The sequence below is a fragment of the Podarcis gaigeae genome (genome assembly GCF_964106915.1).
Source record: "Podarcis gaigeae genome assembly, chromosome: 6".
Classification (NCBI taxonomy): domain Eukaryota; kingdom Metazoa; phylum Chordata; class Lepidosauria; order Squamata; family Lacertidae; genus Podarcis; species Podarcis gaigeae.
In genome coordinates this window covers 62,246,738-62,272,267 of record NC_139682.1, presented here as the reverse complement: position 1 = coordinate 62,272,267, position 25,530 = coordinate 62,246,738, and the positions used below count along the sequence as shown (strand labels likewise).

The 25,530-nt window shown below is 40.5% G+C and overlaps 1 protein-coding gene and 1 long non-coding RNA gene across 25 annotated transcripts in view; one reads left to right on the top strand and one right to left on the bottom strand.

Moving 5' to 3' along the window:
- Positions 1-25,530, bottom strand: part of SGIP1 (SH3GL interacting endocytic adaptor 1) — a 148,791-nt gene that overhangs the window by 98,803 nt on the left and 24,458 nt on the right. For 12 of the 24 annotated variants that reach the window (XM_083742968.1, XM_083742957.1, XM_083742977.1 and 9 more), the window contains exon 1: positions 16,484-16,643. The exons of 9 other annotated variants lie outside the window; for them this stretch is intronic. In XM_083742968.1, coding sequence (XP_083599094.1) covers positions 16,484-16,628 — 145 coding nt within the window. In that variant the 5' untranslated portion in view covers positions 16,629-16,643. Of the gene's footprint in view, positions 1-16,483; positions 16,644-16,678; positions 16,771-25,530 lie in introns of those variants that run through there. 3 more of the 24 variants (XM_083742963.1, XM_083742975.1, XM_083742960.1) reach the window with 2 other exon arrangements.
- Positions 16,843-21,314, top strand: LOC310846511. The gene is made up of 3 exons (XR_014565368.1): positions 16,843-17,912; positions 20,298-20,339; positions 21,060-21,314. It is a non-coding gene; the product is annotated as an uncharacterized lncRNA (long non-coding RNA).

The following is a 25,530-nucleotide window of genomic DNA, read 5'->3' as shown; positions in this document are numbered from 1 at the left end:
GGAAGACTGGCATAGAATGACCAACCAAACCATTTACAAAAAGGAAACCACAGATAAAGCCTTAGCCTAACCCTTATGTAAGTATTTTTATATAAAAAATAAAGTTGTCAGGTAGTATATTTAAATATATATTTAGATAGAGAGATAGATAGATACACACACACACACACACACACAAACACATAAATCTAGTTCTGTATAAGGATATCAGGACAAAAATTAAAATGCAACACCCAGAGAAAACATCAGCAAACATGTTGCAGGAAAAAAAAGATAAAAACAAACAGGAAGGTTTTAGTCTGGTAACTAAAAACAAACCATGTTGGTAAACCTCATCAGGGTGGGTATTTCATAGTTGGGGAACCACGTAAAACTACCAAAACCGGCCATGTTATCAGAACACATCGATCAACATTTAACTCAGAAGAAATGAGCCCACCTGTTTATTTGAGGTAAGATAATGTGCAGCTAAGCTATAAGGTAATGAACAGTGAAGTTTTTTTTATGCCCAGGTGGTATATCCCTAAACTCAGACATCATTTCATATGCAAATACCATGAAAATGTATTTTTGTCTTGGTTTTTTACATTTCATATTATCATATTATCAAAATACCCCACACCATATTCACTTGCCCCACTTCTAAAGGTCTGAAGATACACGTCTATGTGACATGCTCTTTAAAGAACTGCCAGTCCCAGAATTGCTTAGTCTTTGCAGATATTTGGCATGCCAAAGAAGGGTACCTTGTAGCAATCCAGATGTTGTTGGACTGCAACTCAGATCATTAGGGAAGGAAGACGAAGAGTTTGGATTTGATATCCCGCTTTATCACTATCCTAAGGAGTCTCAAAGCAGCTAACATTCTCCTCCCCCACAACAAACACTCTGTGAGGTGAGTGGGGCTGAGAGACTTCAAAGAAGTGTGAGTAGCCCAAGGTCACCCAGCAGCTGCATGTGGAGGAGCGGGGAAGCGAACCCAGTTCACCAGATTATGAGTCTACCGCTCTTAACCACTACACCACACTGGCTCCCATGTGGTAGGGTAGAGCCACCACCCTCCCACCGCTGCATTTTATCTGAAGAACTGAAACTGGATATCAGGGACAGGGAACAATGTTTAAAGGGATTTTGTCAGAGCACTCTGATTTTCAACTGTTTCCTTTGCTGGTGCTGCTGTTTCAAATTGTATTACACTGTTTTTTTCTGATACATTGCCTTTAAGAACTGCTTTGGATATTTTAACAGAAATATAAAATTAAAATATTTTAAATAAATAACACAACTATATATGATACAGCAATGCCTGGCTACAAATACCAATTAGGCAGCAAGAAACACAAAGAGCTTCAATAAATGGAACTGAAAGAATCTAAGAGATACTTTTTCCAGAAGAGACATGGTCTTTCCACAATCTGCCTCAGTTACAGCACTGTTTGAAGAACTAAATGAACAGCTAGATAAACTGCCAAATTCAAGTACTATGGTCTCTTTATGTTATTTCTCAAATAAAATTCAATGTTTCTTTCATAACATACAAGATTGTATAGGTTTGGACCAGCTTCCAAGAAATGATGACTGGACACTGACTGAGAGAACAGTTTTTCAGTCTGGGACAATTTCATAATTTTCCTATGCAATTTAATCAATTGCCCAAGTAGTTTTCAGAAATGAAAGAGAGACCACGATACTACAGTCGATAAAGCACTTGCTTTGGATGTCCCTGAATGATCTTGGCCAAGCTGGTGTCTCCACACTAGCCTATTGCACTAGCGTGCTCTGGAGATACAGCAGAAAGAACACAAATCTCTTAGCCTAGAAACAGACAATGCTACAATTCACATTAAAGGTTCAGTCTTGAAGAGGTCAAACTGCACTTTTACCCAACTGCTAATGACAGTACAATTTTCTAAGAGAGGCAAATTGTGTCTGAAAACATTTGCAGCACCACTAATATGCTACAGAGTCTCTGGACTCTATATTCTTGCAACTGCATCCAAATACAAAAGACACTTAAGAGGTTGTTCAAGAATATGAATTGACATTTAACTCAAGAGAATAATCATCTTTGGGAATTCAGACACCAAGGTAAGCCATTGAAGTACGGTAAATAATAGCAACTGCATGGAAGGCAGTTGCTTCCTTGGATTTTAAAATAATTGCAAAAATAATTATGTGCAAAAATAATTACAACATTAGTTCTATACAAACTAAGTCCCATACTCACATACTAAGGATGATAAAAAACCCACTAAGATAATAGTGATTATATGCCATTAACTTTCATTAATATTAAATAGAAGCTTTTGTCTGCTACCAGCAGCCCGTCAGCTCAGTTTCCATTCATCAAGAAGTTCAACTCTATTCCTTTGGGCCTGAATTCAGCCAGTGGTTTCCTTTCCAACTGCAGATGTTAATTAACTCAGCATTTCCAAGTCCATTATTTTATCACCTGTCACTGCCATGGTAAAGGATCACACTACTTATTTTGCATACATTCTGGCTCTAATTGAATTGTAACTATTTATATTTCATACATTTCATTTCTAATCCGGCTATTCCTTTGGAAACTAAACACCAAAAGAGTCATGCGATTCTGTAAACACACTGATTATAGTTATTATGATGGAATACCCACAGTGAACTATAAACAGGAAACAGAAATTAACCACATAATATAAGATCAGAGTAGTTAGGGCTCCAAGACCAATAATAATTTGTTTTTCTCAGGAGCTTGAGCATTTTAAAAGAGGGAGCTCTGCTCATCTAACTTTCAGGTGTTTAGTTTCAAAAACCTGCAAAACCTTTTTGACTAGAGCAAAAGTAATGTGTTTCTACCTCTATTCACTTACAGCTCTCTTTCAAACTGACTAGCTTTAATTCACTTTTAGTTGAGAGACATGCAATTCCTGCAATATTAATTAATTAACTGGGAAATTTGTTGCATTGATGTTTTTAGCAGGAGAGGATTTGACTTGGTACTAGAAGCGTCCTCTAGCATTTGATCAAGTTACCAAAATTTCTTAAAATAAGTGATTGAAACTTCTGTTACATTAGCCCAAAGAAATAAGTCAAAATGTTGTGCATTTTTTAAATTTTGATTTTTTTAACCAAAGGGTAGGAAAGGGGGGGGGGTAAATAGTAATTTAATTATTTTTAGCAACAAACCTTGACAGAAAGAAAAACATCACTTTGCATTGTCAAAAGCAAAGGGATCTGGCTTTTGCAATAATCAAACACTATTTTGCATAAATAATCTGCAGAGAATACAGGATTAACATTTTGAATATGAGGAAAGAATATATTGTTAGCCGTAATGAAAAGAATTATCATACTTCTATTAATTATTAATTATTGGCTAGATTTTCTTTTAGACTATTTTCCATTCAACCTATTTGCTCCTTACGTAACCAGAAAAATAATTAAAAAGAAGCTTGCTACTAGGAGCTGCTATCCTAGAGACACGTATTTCAGAGACGGATTTAGGACAGTGTGATCAGTTCCATCGCACTGGGCGTCAAACCTAGGGGGCGCTGCAGGGTACTGCAACTGTGAATTAAGTAGAATGGAAGGCGGGGAGGGGGGGATTTTCGTCTCACACAGGGTGTCGCTGAAAGATGGAAGACCAAAGTTTGCCCCTGCGCATTTCTTTCTGACCTTAAAGCAACTTAAGAAATGTGTAACTTGTCAAGAAGGCTAATTTTTAACCAGAGAAGTGTTAACCTTGTTTAGAAGCTTCAATAAGATGTAATGTATGAATTAGAAATAGTAACACTGGCATCTTCTGACATTTGCTGAATTTTAATTTTCTCCTTTCTCAAATGGCATGGAAGCGCCTCGATTTAGATTAAGTACACAGTTAAGTAAGACCATACTTTACTGACCTCTTAAATATATTTAATTGTTGGAGGAGGAGAAGGGAACTGCAATGTGCACCCAGAGGCCGCTCCCTCTAACCCAGGAACAGGTGTTTTCACCTTGCATCTAAATGAGGACAACGTAGAAGATAACCAAATGTCATTTGGGAGGAAGTTCTATAATCTGGGTCTTTGGTTCACAAACCCAACCCATTACTATATGTAGTTCAAGAATACTATAACACTTCCGAAATAAAATTCATAAGAAATGACAGCAGGACAAAAAAAAATGAATGTGCACCATAGACAATTGTACTTCTATCATGTATATATAGAGAGAGGGAGGGAGAGAGAATTTGTGCCCCATTTCATTTTTTTACTTCATTTTTTACAAAGCTGCTTTGCAGAATACTGCAAATAGAAGTTGAATGTCTGGCATGACAATCTGATATGTTCATTAATATTTTATAGAACTCATTTACAAGTAGAATTGCAGGTGTCACACAGTGGGGACGAAAGGAAAAATGCTTAGAAGTGCTGGAGTGAGACAATGGCCTTGCTATCGCACTGCTTTAACAGACCCATGGCTCAGAAATATAGATCAGAACAGAGTTATCTGGAAACAGAGGTCAGTGGAAGGCTAACCAGGTTGGATATCAAGACTCACAGATATAGAGATCTCAGAATTATAGCTACACGCAATACAGATGCAATGTAACTGATCATACAGAACATCACAAAGACACATCAGACAGTTCCTGTGAGGTTACCACACTCCAAATATATACCACCCATAAGGCATAAATTTTATAAATATCAACTCTTATTTGAAAGTTCATAATGAATAGTCTATAGTTTGTTTATGGAATATCACTGGACTGAGAATCATTTCAGACAAAAACCACTAGATCATTCTTTTGAAAATATCTGGCACCATCCACTAAAACAACAAAGCAATTTTGAAACCAAACAGAGACACAATAATTTAATAAGATATGACGAGGGGAAGCTACGAAGCTGTTAGGCAAAGAGCAGAGTAATTTGTCTTACATAAGGATGGAAAGAGCCTTGTTGGTGCACTGTGAGCTATTGACACAGCACAAAGAGGGTCAAGGTGTCGACAGTGATCCAGATCTGGAAGCTCCTTTCCTCTTACCATTTATTATATTATATTATATTATATTATATTATATTATATTATATTATATTATATTATATTATATGCCTCACTAATTATTAGAGGGTGGTATTTTTACTACACTCAGTGATAGGATAGCCTGAATGCTGTAGTCTCTGGTTCACCCATCCACTCTATTACTGTATATAATCAAAGAGTATTGTAAGTTTTATAGCACCCCCCCCAAAAAAAAAATCAAAAGAAATATGACATGACATTTAAGGGACACGCTATCCTTGCTGTTTAAATACTACATAAATTATATTATTAAATTTAAGACATCCCCTCTTAAGGGCCAAAGCTATTTGTCTTTCCACTGGCTTTTGCGATACAAGAAAATATAATACAAAAGCAGGTATTTACTGCAAAGTTATTTAATAAAACCATGCCATGTAAATGACCCCTCCATTCTGTTGGTAGTTGGTTGTGTTTTGTGGGGGGTGGGAGAACTTAACAAGGTTGATGAGGCCTTGTTAAAAATCTATGGATCTTGTCACCCATTTTCTAGCCATAAATCCATGACTACTATTGGTTTCTATACAATTTAGCTATTATCTGCAAGTATGCCAACCTCATGCTATTCAAGAAAAGAGCATGAAAAAAGTATCCGTACTATTGTTGTACTGCTAATAGTACTGTATTACTAGGGAGACCCTTTGAAAGTAATCCAGTTCTAAGAATCCACAATGCCTGTTCTGTTATAAAATGCCATCATCCAGATTTTATTGGAAAATACATATCGCAATTTGCACTGTATTTTCACCTGCAGTGTGTGTGTTTTTTGTGGTGTGTGTATGTTATAAAACCATGTATTATCTTCCGTGTCAATGAATTGTGCATTAGCTCTTTGAGGATCTCAAAGACAATATCTCAAGGCCCACCAGTCTGTTTATAAACCAACCTGGATCCTGTGATCATCACCTGAGGCCCTTCTTTGTATGTCCCATCCCTGAGAAGCCTAGAGGGTGGCAACACAAGAACAGGCCTTTTCCGCAGTGGCTCCCCATTTGTAGAATGTTCACCCCAGGGAGGCTTGCCTGGCAGCTTCCTTACATATCTTTAGGCACCAAGCAAAAAGTTTCTCTATAATCAGACCTTTTGCTAATTAAACATTCTATGGCCTTTTAAAGGTGATTGTGGGAGGGGGGTTATTGGTTTGTTTTTTCTTTTGTTTTTTGTGTTCTTGTTTTGTATTTTTCTGTTTTGAAGTGCCCTGTGATCTTCGGATGAAGGGTGGTATACCAATTTAATAAAAATAATCTAAATTCAACTTGCTTTATTATTTTATAGATTTCACTATAATGTACTGTATATTCTCAGAATACCTATCCCAGTAGGGTATACACATTTGTTATAAATACTGTAATTGATGCAACACTACAGTTTGATGCCGCTGTTTCTGCTGTGAATGAAGCTGTACCTTTATCTGATCAAGTAATAAGAGGTTTTCCACTTGCAAAATGGACACAGAAAATCATGTAAAATAAATGCCATGTCTTCATGTTATATACTATAAGGGCTTCCACAATGCCAGGGAATGTCACATTGGTTTACTTAGGCATAGACTTGACGAGGCAGCTGAGTAACAGCTGCAGAAGCATTAAAGGACATTTAGTGTGAACTGCAAAGACTCCAGTTCAAATCTGTGGTTAGCTATGAACTCACTGAAGGAACATGGGCATATTCCAGACTCTACCCACCTCCTCCATCTGAAATACAAGTATAATAATCACTAGTAGCAGTCTATTATTCAGTTATTGTAAGCCTTACAGCATGCAAGATACAGCATAGGTGAAGCTTTTAGGGGGAAACTGTAGTAATGAGCAAAGAGACACCGAATTCCATAGGAATCGCATCAGAGTGCACATGTATAAGATTATGCTGCAAGTCTCATTTAAATGGGAAAGTTGGTCACATTTAAATTTATCTCACTGAAATAAGTGAGACTTAAAAGTCTTTGCTTGAACCGAGTTTACTGTTTGCTTGTAATGTGGATGCTGGTAAGTAAGGCAGCCTAGGATTTCCTGCTGCGGTATTCTCCCCTCTCAAATCCCTCCGGCTCAGCATCTATCAAGGTAATTAATGCTGTCATTTATCCAAACTCTGGAACTGTTTATCGTGTATTGTGATACCTCCTTAGCAAAATGTACCTTAGACCAAGATCACATTTCCCAGCCTTTGCCAGGCTGATACCCTCCAGATGTTTTGTATCACAACTCCCATCAGCCCCAGCATGGTAGTCCAAAACATCTGGAGGGCACCAGGTTGGCGAAAGCTGACGTTTTAAAGTGCTTTATTACGACTTTCTCCATGCCAGTTTATATGCACTGCCACAGTTTGCAAGTTGTGTTTTTCCAGCTTCAAATGTAATTGCATCTCCCTTCAGCTAGTGAAGGTGACAATATTTATTCTCTTGTCTACCCCATATGCTGGCCTACAGTAGCCTGTGACTACATGCAATCCCATAGTATGGTATGTAGACCCGCTATTCAACATTACCAGTCTGCCCACCCCACCCTCAGCAGTTTCTTGCCTTGTCAGTTTTTGGTATTTTATGGCCCTTTATAATCGTTGCTGCACTCTGTGCTCCATTTTGGCAGAAGGGTAAGATACAACATAAGTAACTAAGTGAACAAACCAACAGTCATTAACACCTGTAAGTATAAGAGAGGCTAAAAACTGGCATATTGATCCTAGACAGGTGCAATTGATCCTAGACTGTAAAGTTGGTAAATGTTCAGACAAAACTATATGGCAGAGACACAGAAGCTGTGAACTCCAGGTATTACTGGACTACAACAGCTCCTATCGTACCTGAACACTGGCCATGCTGGTTGAGGCTGGAGAGAGTTGGTTTCCAACAAAATCTGGAGTGCAACACATTCCCCATTTCTGCTATTCTGCAATAATGGACAATGGGAAAGCTCCCACTGTTGAAACATCTTACTATTTCCAGGGTCCCTCCCCCAGACTTTGTGTCACTCTGCATTTTAAAAGCTACTCCACATATCAACCAGGAACAAGCCATTTTCATTCGTTCATCTACCAAACAAATCACCTTGTAGAAATGTTGTATCTGATGCCCAGTCACTTTTCCATACCTTCCCAAAGAAAAATTGAGACTAAAATCACTTTTTGTTAACATTGGCAATGAAGAAAAATCAGCATATAAGTCAGATTTGAATCTCTGCCTTTTGCTATAGATAGGTGCTACTAGCTTAGTCTTCAGCAAGAAACTGATGAGTTGGAATTCATTAGGATGTTTGAAACTCTAGAACTCTGCAAGCACTGGAGGTGGCTTTCTCACTACAAAATGCAACTGTCCCACTTTTGGTGTCATATGATTCTCAGTCCTCTGCTAGTTTAACACCAGTGGCTCCCATCTGGGGGTGAGTCACATTCACTCCATTTGGATTTTGTGTGCAACAGAGAAATGTAATACACCTGCCTACGTATACCAAACCCCTTTGGTTACTGGTCAGGTAATGGAAGCTTATGAAAAAGCCACTTGTTTGTATACTACCTAGTAAGGCTATAGTGAAGATAAGATCTAAGCCACACAGCCAAATCCTATGCATGTTCATTTGGAATTTAGTCTCATAATTCACTAAAAATTACTTCAAGTAACTTGACATTGATCAGTACTCCTAGCCTCCCACCCAGATGGTGGTGGTGGTGATGATGATGATGATAGCAATAATACTCAGACCCCACCACCTACAGAGGATAGCAGTCCCTCCCAGCTCTCACCGGGGATCCCTCCTTTTCTTCCCAGCCTGACCACAAATTGTCCAATCATGGGCAGGTTACCCTGTGGGCAGACCGGACTGAGCCTGTGGGCTTCACTCCAGTCTGTCTGCTGGGCACTGAAGCCAGGAGGTTGGGGGTTGAAGGCAAAACTTGCATAAAATTCCTCCATTCTTCTGTTAGCAAAAACACCTGCCAGGTCAAAAGCCCTTTCATAAGCACAAAGGCACCATTTGGATTTCATTCATAGAACTGCTATTTATATTACTCATAAGTATGTTCTTGTTCTTTAAAAGCTCTCTTATCTTTTATTATTTTCTATCATTCAGCTGAATCGTGGATGCTTGCTTCTAATAAAAATCTGAGCTCAAAATAACATTTTCAATTTATTGAATATTTTTTCTATTCCATGTGGTTGAATGAAAATGCCCCACATAACATGACATAAGCAGAATATTGCCCTCATATTTCATTCTCTCTTGGAATGCAGAAAAAGATGCATTTTAAGAATTCCACTTCTTTTGTTGTTTAAAAAGAATCACTCAGTCTTCCTAGGTCTGAACAGGTTCATACTGTGAATTTTCCACTGAAGTATAACTTTGTTCTTGCCTCCTTATTTGACATTTTGAGAAATATAATACTGGCAGATATTCATAGGTATAATAGCTGCCATTATTATTTATCTGGAACATCTAATCAGGAAGAAAGAACAAAGTTATTATTCATGGAGCAAACAGCAGGGCAAATTTCTGCACTAAAACTACCTGCTCACTCATGTCTGAATTAGAAATATAGAACATGAAATATAGTCTTGCTTATACTTGAGAAGATTATATTCCATTCCTCCCCATCCCACAATAATATATCACATCCCTTCTTTTGTCTGTCTAATTTTATTTTCTAGAGCCTCCTTCTGCAGCTCTTCCCTGTAATGATCCCATAGTTCTGTAAAAACTGCAAATCAAAACTTTCATTTAAAAGGAATAAGAAAACTCTGCATGAGATATGGGGAAATCTTATGGAAGTGTGAAGAATAAACTTTGACCCAATCCCAATTCCCCTGCTCCCTTTTATTGGTATTTACTGCTGCCAAATCCTTATGAAAGAAATTTGAGGAGATCTATGGGCAAGGTAATATGCTGCCACTATCATTGTTGTTGAAAAGCAATTTCCGCTTATCCCATCGGCTTCCAGGCATGGGCATATGGCTAGGCCCATGGGAAGGAAAACTCCTGAATTTGCAAACTATACCAGTCAAAGAATATATGCTATTTAAGAAATTTGCTTAGGATCAGGATGCATAGAAAGAGTAGAATGGAGTCAAAACTGGTAGCAGAGCACAAAGAATTCACATTCTCTACATTTAGGCAGACCTGAACATATAGCTCAGGAAAGTCCCCATCCACTTGGATTTATGGGCAACCTCTCTTTGGCCATGGATATGTCATGTCATGGGCACAGCTCCACAGAAAGAGTTTGACCTTGAGTTAGACAAGGCTGAAAGGGGATTTGCCTAACTTAAATTGGGACTGCCTTGTTCTAAAACAGGGAGTTCGTATTTTGAGTTCTTTCTCTTGATCATTCCGGCTTTTGAGCTGAAACACAGAAATGTAGAAAAAGGAGACAGAAGGTACCCAGAAAGCAACTTTAGTATTTAGCATTCAGATGGTGATTTGAGATATCAAAATTGCTTATCATAATTATTTTCATTTATAAAATGCCTAGTATATGCTTGGCACGCTACAGAAATAAAAACATCAGGACTCTGCCTGCAACTGGTAAAGGGAGAAAGAAGGGCAAAAAGTTAAAAAATCAATGAAGTAATCTACCTAAGGATGAAAGTACCAAATTGTGTGTGTGTGTGTAAATATTAACATCAAAAGGAAAGTGCAAGAGATAAAAAAGCAGTTTTCAATAATTTATTAAAGACAAAGAATATTTTCCTCAACTGGTATATATATACATTTTATGAAATTAATGAATTGATTAACTAACTGTTCCTCCTTCATTCAGCACCTATACACATGTGTTCCTGATCTTCCTGATCCTTAATGCATACAGAATCTTGTCTAGCTAGATTTCTGGTGGGCAGTTGTATCACAGGCGCAACAAAACAGGCAGAGGCAGTAGCTATCTATGGCACCTGGGAAGGAACAGAGTTATCTTGGGCACGGCTATAAAACAGAGCCAAGTAAGCACTCCTGCTACCCTCTCCAATAGAGCTTTGCTGCTAGAAGAAAATAAACTTTGCAGCACATCGGCCTGCACCCTTTTTATGAATGCAAGCACAGCAGAATTTTGGGTGGGCATCTGGCACTATAAAATAAGTCTATCTATAAATCACACTCTCTGCCTGGAGCCTTTCACAGGATAAGTTTTAAAAACAGCTCTTCATGGAGTAATTTTAAAATCAACTGAAATTAATGATAACTGCTATACTCCCAAACTCCTATTTGGGAGTATTATAAATGATAATACTCCCAAACAGTAACCAATACTCCCAAACAGAGTGGCAGAATGAATTCTGCTCAGTCACTAGGAGTAACAAGGACGTTATTATTTGTTAGTGGAATGACATCAGGGAAGTAGTCAGGTGGATCTCCTCAAAAAGGACATTCCATAGTATTGGGGTAGTGATGGAAAAAGCTAGACTCCTTGCACTTTCTGATTTTACTTGTGTGAGCAACAGAATATGGAACGGAGCTTCTCCTGAGATCTGAGTTAATAACGACTGAGCCACCAAGTGCCAAGGTGAACAAAAAAAGTTGCCCAAACTAGAGCATAGGGACACATGCTTAATTTCAAGCAGAACCTCCTTAAGAACACCACATCCTGTCAACTTAGCTATCTTTTATGTAGATAACCGTCAGTGGCAGTGTCTGCATTCTGTAATCTGCACCTCCAGCATCTACCATTGGCTATCATAGTTTGTCTTCTTGGTGTTAGATACTGCCTACACATTGTGTTTTGTGCATATTTTCCAATCCTATAATGACCATAATATAGTAGGAAATTCCACTTTGTGTAATAAATTACAAAATTAAGGTGTCCAAAGGGTTGCAACAACAAGCCTTATAAATAGACTAGGTTTGCTTGAATGAAGGTAAGTTCAAAACCAAGTAGCAGCAAGCAAGGCAAGCAGTTGACATGCTACAAAGTTGACCTGATCTATGGGTAGCCAAATGGCATTCCTGAGAGGCTGCAGCAGCATGGAGAGGATGGTCATGGCAAAGAAGCTGCTTCCCCAAACTCTCGGGCCAGCCCAGAAAAGATGGGATGGGGGTGAATGAAAAGCAGAGGAGGACAATCGGCTGGCATTGCTTCCCCCCTTTCTTCCTCAGAACATCAGTCAACAGCAGCAAAAGCAAGGGCCGTAAAAAGAAAAAAAGCACCCTTTGAAAAATTAGAGAAGGCCTTCTTGAATTCACAATTCAACATCACTTTTTAAAGAAGTATTCGAAAAACTGGGTTTCACACAGTGTGAATGGGAGTAGACACAAGCAGCAGCTGAGCTATGATTTTGTAGGTCACGCTTCTTTTGAGAAACAGCTTTACAAGCAACTTTGGCACTTCTTTATGTTGTGAACTGTCCTGTGATCTTCAGATGAAGGGTGGTATACAAATTTAATATATAATAATGATTGGTGATGGGTTCTTATTTTGTTTGCCACTGCAGAGGCTGCTTTTCATGATTATCTTTTTTTTAATTCACATAAACAGCCTATTTGTATTCTCTGATTGCTAACATTTTAACAATAGAGCTCTGGAACTGACCCCTTTCTTATGGATTTGACATTCTCTCCAAGATCTAGCAATTCTGTCCTAGTGTTGAGAGGTTGCCATCTTGGTGCATGGCACCTCTATCTATGGGAAGAGGCATTTGCTCAGCTCTGAGATGCTGGACTATGTAGGCCTTTGGTCTGATCTAATGACTCTTCTCATGTTCATCATGCACACTGAATGAAAATAATGCCTCACTTGAGGACATTATTTAAATCTGATTTCTCCTTTCTCTCTTGCATTTAAACAACCATTTCTGGCATCAAATTGGCAACTGGTCCATAGGCCAGGTAGGCCTAGTTCAGCATGAGTAGCCTTGTGATGAAAACTAGTCTGACCATGCATGGCAACTACAGTATATGGAAATGCGTGGATAGAAAAAGGAGCAATAAAGCCAGCTTTGCTGCATGGCTGCTCACCAGAGAGGACTGGTTCCCCACAAGGATGCAGCTGCCACCCCATGAAATCCTAAGTGGCCACTCCATAATTTGCATGCATTTATTTGTTAGGTGTTTTTTGGTTCCAATACGTAGTACATGAAGCAAATTACAAAATGGTGCTTTCTACCACAATTAAAACAGGTAAAATGTGTGTGTGTGTGTGTGTGTGTGTGTGTAAACAATCCTAACAAAAAGGAAAAGAAACAGCAACCAAAAAGATTAAATGTCCAACAATTCAGACACTAGGAAAATCCTTTGAGAATGTAAATACTGTATTTTCATAGGAGGAAGGAAAAGAGGGAATTGGGTTGGTAAGTCTCTCCAAGCAAAGGATTCTACTGATGAAGCTCTTCTCTGTGCCCAAACTGTTCTTACTTTAGGGAAAGATGGCATACAAAAGAGACATCAATCCCACAATCAGAGGGAAGCGGTGATATAGCGAAGACATTCTGTAATGTCTGCAGGGCCCAAGATGTTTGGGAAAGGGCTGCAACCAGCACTTTGAAGCCATCCAATAGACACAGCCAAGAGGATCTCCCACGTCACTGTCTGGGTTTAAGAAGTACCTATGGCAGTTCACTTACATTCAGCACTGCAGACTCTGATTAATCGACATTTTGGCTCCCTTTCTTGCTTTCTTTTTAAAAGCTTTACTACATCACAAATATCAAATCAGCCTAGTCATTTGTTTTTCCAGAGGCAGCACCATGGCTACATCTTCCCTGATTACAGGAAACAAGGCTAACACTGCACCGACTAGCTGGAAACAGTCAGTGCTGTGCTATGTTGAATTGCAATCCACTCTTCTCCCTGTCCTGGTTTTAAAGGCTGGGAAAACTATGCGGGGGGGGGGGGTGATGGTAGGGGAGAGATAACAAGACTGGCAGCTGCCATCACACAATGCTTCATTTCATCCATCAGGGAAAGGTCTTGTCGGCAAGGAGGTTAATATGAACTTCTTCTATGCAAGCGTTATTAAGCACCTTTCTGAACAAGAAAGATACTGTCCTTAAAGTGCTCTTCTCTTCCAGATTTAGCAAAAAATGGAAAATCTACTGCATGCCAGAGTGCTTGGGGTTGCTTTTATTAAGATAGAAAGGATCTTCCTCCCGATATTATTACCACAGAGTTAGAAATGCTCCTTCTAGGCAATAGGCAATGAAAAGAAAGGAGTGATAACATAGGGAGGGTGAATACTCAACACCCCAATAAATCCATCAAGGACTGACATATCCAAATCCAGGGTGACAACCTCCTCAGTTGCAATAGGAAGTTGAATAAACAAGCTAAAAACAAACCCTGCTGTGTAGTACTGCCCCCACCCCGTTAGAACCCCAACTAGGGAAACTTTAGGCTGTTTCTGGATGCCATGGGCCAGCCTTGAACCAGCAAGCTGCACCCAGGAACGCATAGGTGTTGCAATCCACAATCTTCATCACAGTGGGGGCCATTAGAAAAATGTCAAACTATTTTTACACAAAAAGGCCTGGCTACAGGAACGCAGATATTGCTTAGCGCCCATCAGGGCCTAGGGGCATCCTTCCCAGCACTAGAAGGCATCCATGTTGGTTGACAATGAATTTCTGCACAGTCATCGTGACCCTGGTGCCCTCTTGCATCAGACGCTCACAGATGGCAAGATAAAAATAATTAATGCAACTCTTCCCCTCAGTGACTACCACACCCAGAATTGTGAGTTTAAAACCATTTTAAAATGTGAAAGGGGGACCTCTTTATACGTGGTAATCAGATATGTTTTACTTAGAGTAGACAAACTCTGTGGTTCTGGGCATCATGCAGTGGCACTGGACCAGGACTTTGTGGCATGTGATTCTCAGAAATTCGTGTGGCATTTGCCATAACTATATCTGACAAACAAGTGGAGAGGCGGAACAGATTTACAACATGATTTTATGTGGGATGGGGTGGAACTGGTGGATTAACTGCCTCTTCCAAAGCTCTGCCAACTTCTGCTGGCCAGGGCAGGAGGGGACTAAATGTATTCCTGCCTTAGATAGGGGGTAGAATTAGTTACACAAGCATACGAAGAGGGAGGCTATTCTGGGGCTTCTATGAGGAATGAAGGGGCTTAGATCCAGTGTATCCAAAGCCACTGCTATCATGCCCCATCCCCAGAATCGGGCCCAGTGTTAGGACCTACTGATGGCTGGTCAAAAACCCACCAGCAATAGATCTATGCTCACAGTCATATTATTATTGTTGTTGTTGTTGTTGTTGTTAAGCAGATGTGCTCATTTGCCAGAGAAGCTCTTCCATGCATGGAGATAAGTGCCTCCAATTCATCCCAAACTGCTCCCCAGACCAGCTAGCAGATCCAGGGTTAGGACTGGAGTTTGCTTAAAAGTCAATATCCTTATATCATTCACATAATATTGTGAATCTGAATCTTTATATTTTGCCTTTATAGGGTTTTTTAAAAAAAGAATATGGAAAACACCAGCAACTGATAATGAGTAGCAGAAAAAGTAATCTGAAGTAGCTTTTATGCTTCTTGTTATTTCTAAATGGATATTTTCTTTGTTTCTAAAAATAATATTATCTGTCATTAAGTAGTGTTAGTTTACAAGTAATGATTTTTTTCAGTCACTATGGGCCTAATCATAATTATCGTTGCTCTTTTTTATTATTCTTACATAGTCTTTTCCAGATAAATCACCACAGACTAAAGGCTTTATCTCAAGTGTAAGGAGCCATCTTCCTGAAGATAATAGGAACTGGCAGTTACTGACCATAGCTTGTAGCAGTGTGAACTGTAAAAGAAAAAGGACTGAGAAATCTTGGACAGAAGTTAGATGAGAGCTTCATCTATAATGCTCAGTTTGTAGTTTTAAAAAACCACCAGAAAAGCCAGAAGTATCTCTAAAACTTCAGTCCTATAAATTCTTGCCTGGGAGTAAGCCCAGCTAAGTTCTCAGGCTACTTGTGCCACATGTAAACCATAAAGGGGACAGTCGGGTGAGTCTGAAAACCATTGGCAACAGTTCATTTGTTGCTTATTTTATCTTTCTACACACTGCTGTCAGTAAGATGGGTTTTTCCTGCTTCTGCTACAGGAATATCAGAGTGTTTCCATAGCCACGGACACTAGGTTAATCTTTGGGATATGGACACCAAGTTCACAGAGCAGAAAAATAAATAAAATATCAAACACAACCAGGGCTGGCCCTACCATTAGGCAAAGTGAGGTGACTACCTCAAGTGGTGGTGAAAGCAGCCCCTTGGATGTTCCTTCTGAGCCACTCTCTTCTGTTGGAGGACAGAGCTGTATATGCTGTACAGCATGTCCTTGCACCCCCTAAACTAGCATGCTACCTCAGTTGTGGAGTATACCATCCTGTCATTAGTGATGAACTGAGGTTCCATTGCTTCTCTTAAGTGGAATGGGGAGGGGAACTGCCATTTTGTCCTTTGCCTTAGGCAGCAACACTCTGACCATCAACCCCCTCAAATACATAACTTACGCTCATTCCTATTAGAGGGTGAACAAATATCTTCTTTCCTTTCCTCATTACCCTGAAGTGCAGCTATCTTGACTGTGTGTGGTGTATCATCATCCAATTCCTGCACCACAGCCTTTGTATACAGGGAACATATAGTATGGGCCATTGACTTAAGCTAGAGTTTCAGAGAGTAAGGGAACAATTTTAAGTCCTTACCCATCTTCCACTACACTTTCCTGGAAGCATGATAAGAAGGTCCTCCCTTCTTGATCCATGATACTAAACGCCTCTCTAAGCAACACCATAGCAACCATGTTGTAGGAAGTGATGCTTGAGAAGTCCATTATGACTGGTTGGGTTTGACACCAATCAACAAACACACAAGTAAAGCTTCCTCATTTGGCTTGCTTTGGAAGCCAGTAAGAGCCTGCTTTGGTCTTCCAGGGAACCAGGCAGGGTCAGCCATCAAGGGTCAGCACAGCAGTGTCCCTAATTTCCAGGGATGTCCCTGATTTAGAGAATCCGCCCCAGTTTCTGATTTGATCCTGGAATGTCCAGCTTTTCCTTAGGATGTCCCTATTTTCATTGGAGAAATGTTGGGGGCATGGAGTTATCAACCCCCCGAGACGTCTGAAGATAATCCTGTATAAGGAGGTTTTTTAAAAAAATGTTTAATGATTTATTATGTTTTTATATATGCTGGAAGCTGCCCAGAGTGGCTGGGGCAACCCAGTAAGATGTGTGGGGTATAAATGGTAAAATTATCATTATGGAATGAGACATCCCTATTTTCATCAGAGAAATGTTGGCGGGTATGGCATAGGCATGTGTCAAGGGGGTCACCCCCCACAAGGGACCTGATGATAAGAGCTCCCTGGAGCTGCTGCAGTGAGAAAGAGACTCATGGTGTTGAAAGAACTATGGGAGTTCTTGCCCGAGGGCTCTCTAAACCTGGAGCCAACAAGGATTACAGACAAAGAGAAGCTTGATTCCAAACATCCTCTGAGCAAGTAATTCTAGTTTGGCCTTAGAAAGTAGGAAAATATTGACCTCTGCTCTAGATTTGCCTATCTTCTGAGGCCCAGTTAGATACTTGCTAAGTAATAGAATGCGCAGAATCAAGTCTCACCATGGTCCACTGGAGAAGCAGAGCAGATTCCATTTTACTGGCTGCCAATGCAAGCAACCGTGGCTAGAAAACACTGCCAGCATTCACCTTACCTTGTGCACTCCTCATGACCCCAGAGGCCAATACAGGCAGAAGGAGACTTCTTAATGATAAAACATGACAAAATGATCATTCAAGAGATAAAATGTGAATTGCCCCAAGAATCTGCAGTAAACGACCAAAGTAATGAATGAATGAGGGCACATATTTCCTGCTCAATGCAGCACAACACCAGAACACAGGGAGAGAAACCACAAACCAGCTTACTCAACAGCATGTCAGGTAAAAGAACAGAAATATCTACAGACCCACTTTAATTAATTAATTTCTATAGCACTAGCAATGTACATGTTGCTTTACAGTATCCCCAGATGGGGAGTTAGCTGAAGACAGAGAAGGGGAAATAGAGACAGTATTGGAGGACTAAGGGGGCTCAGCCAAAGGCTCCAGGGAAGGGATCTGAAAGGAGGGAAGTAGTGGGTGGGGGAAGAGAGAGCGAGAGAGCGAGCAGGCACTCTGAAACTAGTTTGGGGGGAGCTACCAGGAATCAAAGTAACTGAGGGAGGATTAGGTAAAGGTAAAGGGACCCCTGACCATTAGGTCAAGTCACGTCCGACTCTGGGGTTGTGGCGCTCATCTCGATTTATTGGCCGAGGGAGCAGGTGTACAGTCATGTGGCCAGCATGACTAAGCCGCTTCTGGCTAACCAGAGCAGTGCACAGAAAGGCCGTTTACCTTCCCGCCGGAGCGGTACCTATTTATCTACTTGCACTTTGACGTGCTTTCAAACTGCTAGGTTGGCAGGAGCAACAAAATTAAAAGACGCCTGCATAACCTTGCTAGCGTGTGAAATGAGTGCAATTGTGCGGTAGTTGGAGCATTCTTTGGTACTGCCCTTCTTTGGGATTGGGATGTAGACTGATCTTCTCCAATCCTCTGGCCGCTGCTGAGTTTTCCAAACTTGCTGGCATATTGAGTGTAGCACCTTAACAGCATCATCTTTTAAAATTTTAAATAGTTCAGCTGGAATATCACTTCCACTGATTCTGTTATTAGCAGTGCTTTCTATTGCCCATTTGACTTCACTCTCCAGGATGTCTGGCTCAAGGTCAGCAACCACACTACCTGGGGTGTATGAGACCTCCATATCTTTCCGGTATAATTCCTCTGTGTATTCTTGCCACCTTTTCTTGATATCTTCTGCTTCTGTTAGGTCCTTACCACTTTTGTCCTTTATTATGGTAATCTTTGAACAAAATGTTCCTTTCATATCTCCAATTTTCTTGAACAGATCTCTGGTTCTTCCCATTCTGTTGTTTTCCTCTATTTCTTTGCATTGCTCGTTTAAGAAGGCCTTCTTGTCTCTCCTTGCTATTTTTTGGAAATCTGCATTCAATTTCCTGTATCTTTCTCTATCTCCCTCGCATTTTGCTTGCCTTCTCTCCCCCTCTATTTGTAAGGCCTCATTGGCAGCCACTTTGCTTTCTTGCATTTCCTTTTCATTGGGATGGTTTTCATTGCTGCCTCCTGTATAATGTTACAATAGGGTTACCAGACGTCCCCGGTTTCCGGGGACAGTCCCCGGATTTGCAAATCTGTCCCTGGGAAACATGGCAGCAGCAGTCTTAGCAGTTGGCTCTGGCTGGTTTCAGGAGCTGCTCTCTGCTGTGGCGCCCACCATTTTTCCTGCGCCACAGCAGTGAGCAGCAAGCAGCTCCTGAAGCTAGCCAGAGCCAACTACACTACCAGGCTGGCCTCTCCTGGGCAACGGCCGCTCGCCTGTGACCCCCGAGCCTCCCCTGATCTGTCAAAACAAAGAGGGAAGGAGATCAGGGAAGGCTTGAGAGTCATGGGCAGGCTGCGTGCTGTTGCCCAGTTTTTTTAAAAAACTCTGAGCAGTTATGTTTCACAGGGTGCAAAAGAAGGCCTTTGCACCTTTATACAATATGCATGTGTGCTTGGGGGCCCAGGGTCTTTTGCCTCACCATCCCCACTACTGACTCCCTGTTGCTACTCAGCTTCAAAAAAATAAAAAATAAATTAAAAAGTGTTCCCAGATTCATTAAAAAAAAATCTGGTAACCATATGTTACGAGCCTCCATCCATAGTTCTTCAGGCACTCTGTCCACCAAATCTAAATCCAACAACATATGGATGGCCAAAGGCTCCTTATATCCCTGCGCAGTATGAAGCAACTATTTCTGCCACACTTCGTGCAAACAGAATATTTTTCTCCCAAGACAAATTGCAAAGCAGGAGTATGGTTTTTGTTGGGACTCTGACAGCAGGAAGAACCCTCACCCCTCTACCCACGTACCATGGTCCCAATCCAGATGAGGCTCGGCATGATAATGGTTCTTAAAACTTCACTTTGTAATCTGGCTCTTTTTCTGTACACTGTGAAGTACCGGTATATTTAAACATGTGACTGGGGTCCGCCATCTTTTTTTGTTACCTACAATGCCCACTGGAATGCTGCTGTGTCATGACATATAGGTAAGTACGCTGGCTGCAATGGATTGAATTCCACCCACTCCTTCACAGTAGCAGAAACACTTTGGCCTAGTTGCAGTTTTAACTGTCTCCTGGACTCCATATATAGATACAAAAAAACAGATTTGCATAAACATCTTCATGCATAATTTAACCTCATTTTTCCTCTCACAGCAATGGGTTTGCATCCCAGTCTTCCTGGACATCAAGACATAGGTAGGTTGTCACCCCCCCCCCTTTAAATACTTGAGCTTTGCTTAGAGATGTTCAGGTTAATATGTACAACTCGGTATGAAAGAAAAAACCCCTTATTAACTATGTTAAATAACCAGGTTATTTTAAAAGTTCAATTCAATGTGCCTGGTTTTATAACACAGAAGAGTTAGCCAGTGAAATGGGTGGTATATGAATTTAATAAATAATACTAAATAATATCATGGGTGAAGAATGTTGGAATAAATACAGGATAAGCTGGTAAAGGGACGCTCAACTCTTTCACGCACCACTACAAGTGTGTACTGAGTAAATGCAAGAAGCATCACTTCTGTATTTGACGGTGGATATTGGCGCTGTGGGTTAAAGCCTCAGCGCCTAGGACTTGCCGATTGAAAGGTCAGCGGTTCGAATCCCTGCGGCGGGGTGCGCTCCCGCTGCTCGGTCCCAGCGCCTGCCAACCTAGCAGTTCGAAAGCACCTCCGGGTGCAAGTAGATAAATAGGGACCGCTTACCAGCGGGAAGGTAAACGGCGTTTCCGTGTGCGGCTCTGGCTCGCCAGAGCAGCGATGTCACGCTGGCCGCGTGACCCGGAAGTGTCTCCGGACAGCGCTGGCCCCTGGCCTCTTAAGTGAGATGGGCGCACAACCCCAGAGTCTGTCAAGACTGGCCCGTACGGGCAGGGGTACCTTTACCTTTACCTTTATATTTGGTTTTTTGCAGGTGTGGAGAACCTCTGGCCTTCCAGATGTTTCTGGACTACAGTTCCCATCATCTATGACAGTCGGCCAAGCTGGTTGGGGCTGATTTGAGCTGCAGTCTAACAGTACCTAGGTCACAGGCTCCCCACCTCTGGTGTACTGCTCACCAGCACACCATTAATCTCCTATATAATGTGCGCTCTCAAGTACTAAGATAATTGTAGTGAAATACTATAACTATTGACCCAACTTAGCCAAAGTGAAGAGAGCAGTTAAACCAAACTGAAGATGCTTTCCATAGGTTTGATTCTCTCACCAAAATAAATGGAACGTATAGGTGCTCAACTTTAGTTGGACTGCTCTCATTATTTCCAGAAGGAATACAACAAACACTATAGTTGTATACAGGTATTAGCCCCATACACAACTAACACAGTATGGGGAGAGTGGAAACCCACTCCCATTGCCCTGCCATTCCAGGGATTCACACTTTACGGGGAAGTTCTAAACAGGGGAGCACCAGAATACAGCATATTAGTATGAACACTCAAATAAGAAACAAGAGGTTATGAGGTAAGGTATATTAAATAGAAAATAATTTAGCGCACACATGCTTGGAGGGTGGGTGGGTAATAATATCAAAATTTTAGTTCCAAGTACACAATAGTAAACAGGGATTCATAAAAATTAAAACACTTCTAAAAAATTATACATGACTCGGTTTCAAAAGAAGCACATTAGCTCAAACTGACAGACATTTGGAAGTCTATTTTCCCCCCTATATGTATTTGACTGAACATAAGTTTGGCTATATGACATATACAACTGGACAAGACACATAGGTTTTCCCCACAGACTAAAAGACTGGCTCTGAGCAAACAATAAATACAGCTTAGAATAAACCATCACAGAGGTGGATAGTCTTGCTAAATACTATTGAAAAGCAATATAATTCAAACTAAGTCCAAACGTCTTTGACTATTGAAATGAAATGGAAGTTCCTCACCTTTTCACTTCCTGTGGGATTGGTTTTTTAAGTCCTGCAAAGTTAGGGCAGCTAGGTGCTGATTGGTCACACATTATGCTGTGTTTGCTTGTGTAGATTTTGGAAGCATCTATGAGAGATTGACTCACCTGGATAGGTCAAAACAAAAGAGGAACACTATGCAAGGCACCGATTGTTGAGTGCACAAGAGTCAGTGATGCTGCAGGTGGCCCTAGAACAGTATTTCTAGTTCTTGCATATCTCAACATCCTGCGCTGAAAGGTGAGGAAGGGGAAATAGTGTTGACTGGCTCTATAATATGTTATATAAAGATGCTTTGCAATGAATACTCCTTTGCCTGTTTTCTGGTAAGACAAATTATAGGAAAAATTACTGCTATTAATATAGTTAATCTATGGTTTTCCCAGTAGTGATGTATGGAAGTGAGAGCTGGACCATAAAGAAGGCTGATCGCCGAAGAATTGATGCTTTTGAATTATGGTGCTGGAGGAGACTCTTGAGAGTCCCATGGACTGCAAGAAGATCAAACATATCCATTCTTAAGGAAATCAGCCCTGAGTGCTCACTGGAAGGACAGATTGTGAAGCTGAGGCTCCAGTACTTTGGCCATCTCATGAGAAGACTAGACTCCCTGGAGAAGACCCTGATGTTGGGAAAGATGGAGGGCACAAGAAGAAGGGGACCACAGAGGATGAGATGGTTGGACAGTGTTCTTGAAGCTACCAGCATGAGTTTGACCAAACTGTGGGAGGCAGTGGAAGACAGGAGTGCCTGGTGTGCTCTGGTCCACGGGGTCATGAAGAGTCGGACACAACTAAATGACTAAACAACAACAATCTTCAAGCTATAATACTCATGGATTCATTTTAGTAACCCATGAACAGAATATAAAAATGTCTGAGCCAATTTTACGCCACTGAAGCAAAATGATGAAGAATAGTATGGTACAGTGATGCACATTGGGGTAAGACAGCCTAACTTCAAATATGAGCTTAAGGAGTCTGAACAGGTAGCAGCTGACCAGGAAGGAGATGTGATCAATAAAACTATTGAACTGGTGCATGGTAGCTGTGAAAAAGGCAAATTCCATTATATGGATCTCTAGAGAAGGGACTGAAAAGAAAACTCTCGATCACGTAACCATGTTATACAAATCTATGGTGCAATTGCACTTTGAATACTGCCTACAGTTCTGATCGCCTCATCTCAAAAATGATATTATAGACCTGGAAAAAAGCACAGAAAAGGGCAACCAAAATGTTTGTGTGGCTGGAAGAACAGCATTTGAGGCCTTTTGGGGGGTGGAAAAAGACAAATAAGCAGGGGACATGATTGAGGTGTATAGAATTATGCATGGTGTGGAGAAAATGGACAAATACTTTCCCCCTCCCTCTCTCAAAATACTACAGCCTGAGGGTTATTCAGGGAAAATGAATGTTGGAGATTTAGGACAGGGAAAAAAGGAAGCACTCCTTCCCACAGTGCTTAGTTAAAGTATGGAATTCACTACCACAAGATGTAGGAATAGCCACCAATCTGAATGACTTTAAAAAGGTTTAAGACTAATTCATGGTGGGGAAGACTATCAAAGGCTGCTAGCCATGATGACTGTATGATATCTCATGTTTTGGAGCCTGTATAGTACTGAATACCAGTAGCTGGAAAGCATAAGTGGGAAGCATGTTGTTGCATTCAAGCCCTCCTGGCCTTCTTCCCAAAGGAATGTCGTTGTCCAGTGAGAAGAGGAGGCAGAACTAGATGGACCTTTGGTCTCATTTAGCAGGGCTCTTCTTATGTTCTACGTTTGGATGCCATGGGAGACCTTGAATCCCACTCAGCCATGGACTTAGTGCCTGGCTTTATGCAAATTGCAGTTTTACAGTTTTAGTTCCTGATCAGCCGCAGGGAATACATGTGGCCTAGCCCACAGGATTGTTGTGAAGAGAAATTGGAGAATGACTGTAATGTAATGAACATGTTTAAAAGTGCTGTAAATGCCAAGTGCAAACAATATCTATCAACTTTCATCGTCAAGAGTCCAAGAAAACCACTAAAAAGGGGGATATCTGCCAATATTTCCATTTTTAACAAGATTTAGCACTCAAAAAAAAGCAGAGGAATTAGAAAAGATGGTAGAATAGTTCTGCCATTTGTCTGTAGCACAGAATATAGCACAGGAAAGTATGCTGCCTATTTGGAATGTATGCTGTCAAACTGCAATGCTCCAAGCTTTTCATTTGCACAATGCTATCTTGCCTGAAGGACAAACAATTGTTACTGATGCATTACAGTTGCCTAAGATACAGTAGTCATTTTAGGCTTGACGGAAACATAAGATTTTTGCCATCTTGAAAAAAAATTATTGTCAAAATAAATAAAAAGGAGTTAACTCGAAAGTAGATTTATTCTACCAAACAAGTACATACTGAGACAAAAATTCTGTTTGAACCTCTAATTATTTGGGAGGAGATCCTTAATGAGTGTGGGTGTCCATTTACATTCAGCTTCCATAAAATTAAAGTTTCCAATTATTTGACCACGGAAGCTGTTCATTCACAAATGCTTTAGACTACACCTCTCTTATCACCAGGTGCCAGGCAACAATGTTTTCATTTTCCCAGTCTTTTAACAATATTAATGGTTGTTTTTAAAAAAAGTTTGTTGTTTATGCTTTATTTGAATTGTATCAGTTTGCCCTAGAAGCTCAGCTGAAGGGCAGTGGAAATATTTAAATAAAGAATATTAAATACACGGCAGACATTTAGGATTGGGCTGGCTATTCCAACACCCCACACATGCACCTGCAGTCCACACACTGGACACTGTTTACATGGGAATGCATCTGCTTAGTGATCAATGCATGTAGGCCCAGACTGCACAATCTATACACAATAAAGCAAAGAGCATCTGTCTGTATGGTATCTGCATGCAACTTCAGCTTGAATCAGTTTTGTTTTAAAATGTCTGCAAATAACAGTTTTTATGATAATGGAATTTCCAACTTTTGCTGAGCTTTCTTAGGCCTTTAGCACAGTCATACATTTCCTCTTTCTTCATTCATACTGCATTTCCCCCAAAGCCCAAACAAATCCAGTATTCGGAGTGTGCACTAGCGCAAATGATTTTCCAACAGGACAGGTTTACCCTAGCCAGCTCAAAAGAGGCACCATATACTACTGCTCTTGGGAATAAGAATTACTGTTTGCTGGTGTGATTATAAAACAGATCTGCTGACGTTAGAACAGCAGAATAGAAATCCAGCTCATGTTTGGGGACAAGATGGATCAACAATCTGTTTTTAATGTGATAATTTTCAGATCTAGTCAAAGTTGTTTGAAATACAATATGCATATAAAACACAGTAAGACAATTATTTTGTCTTTAAATTTTGTCACATGGGTGGAAATAGGTGGCCTCATGCCTTGCAGCCAATTTGTTATTTATTTCAATTAGTTATTTATTTCAGCCAATATATTACATCTCAGCT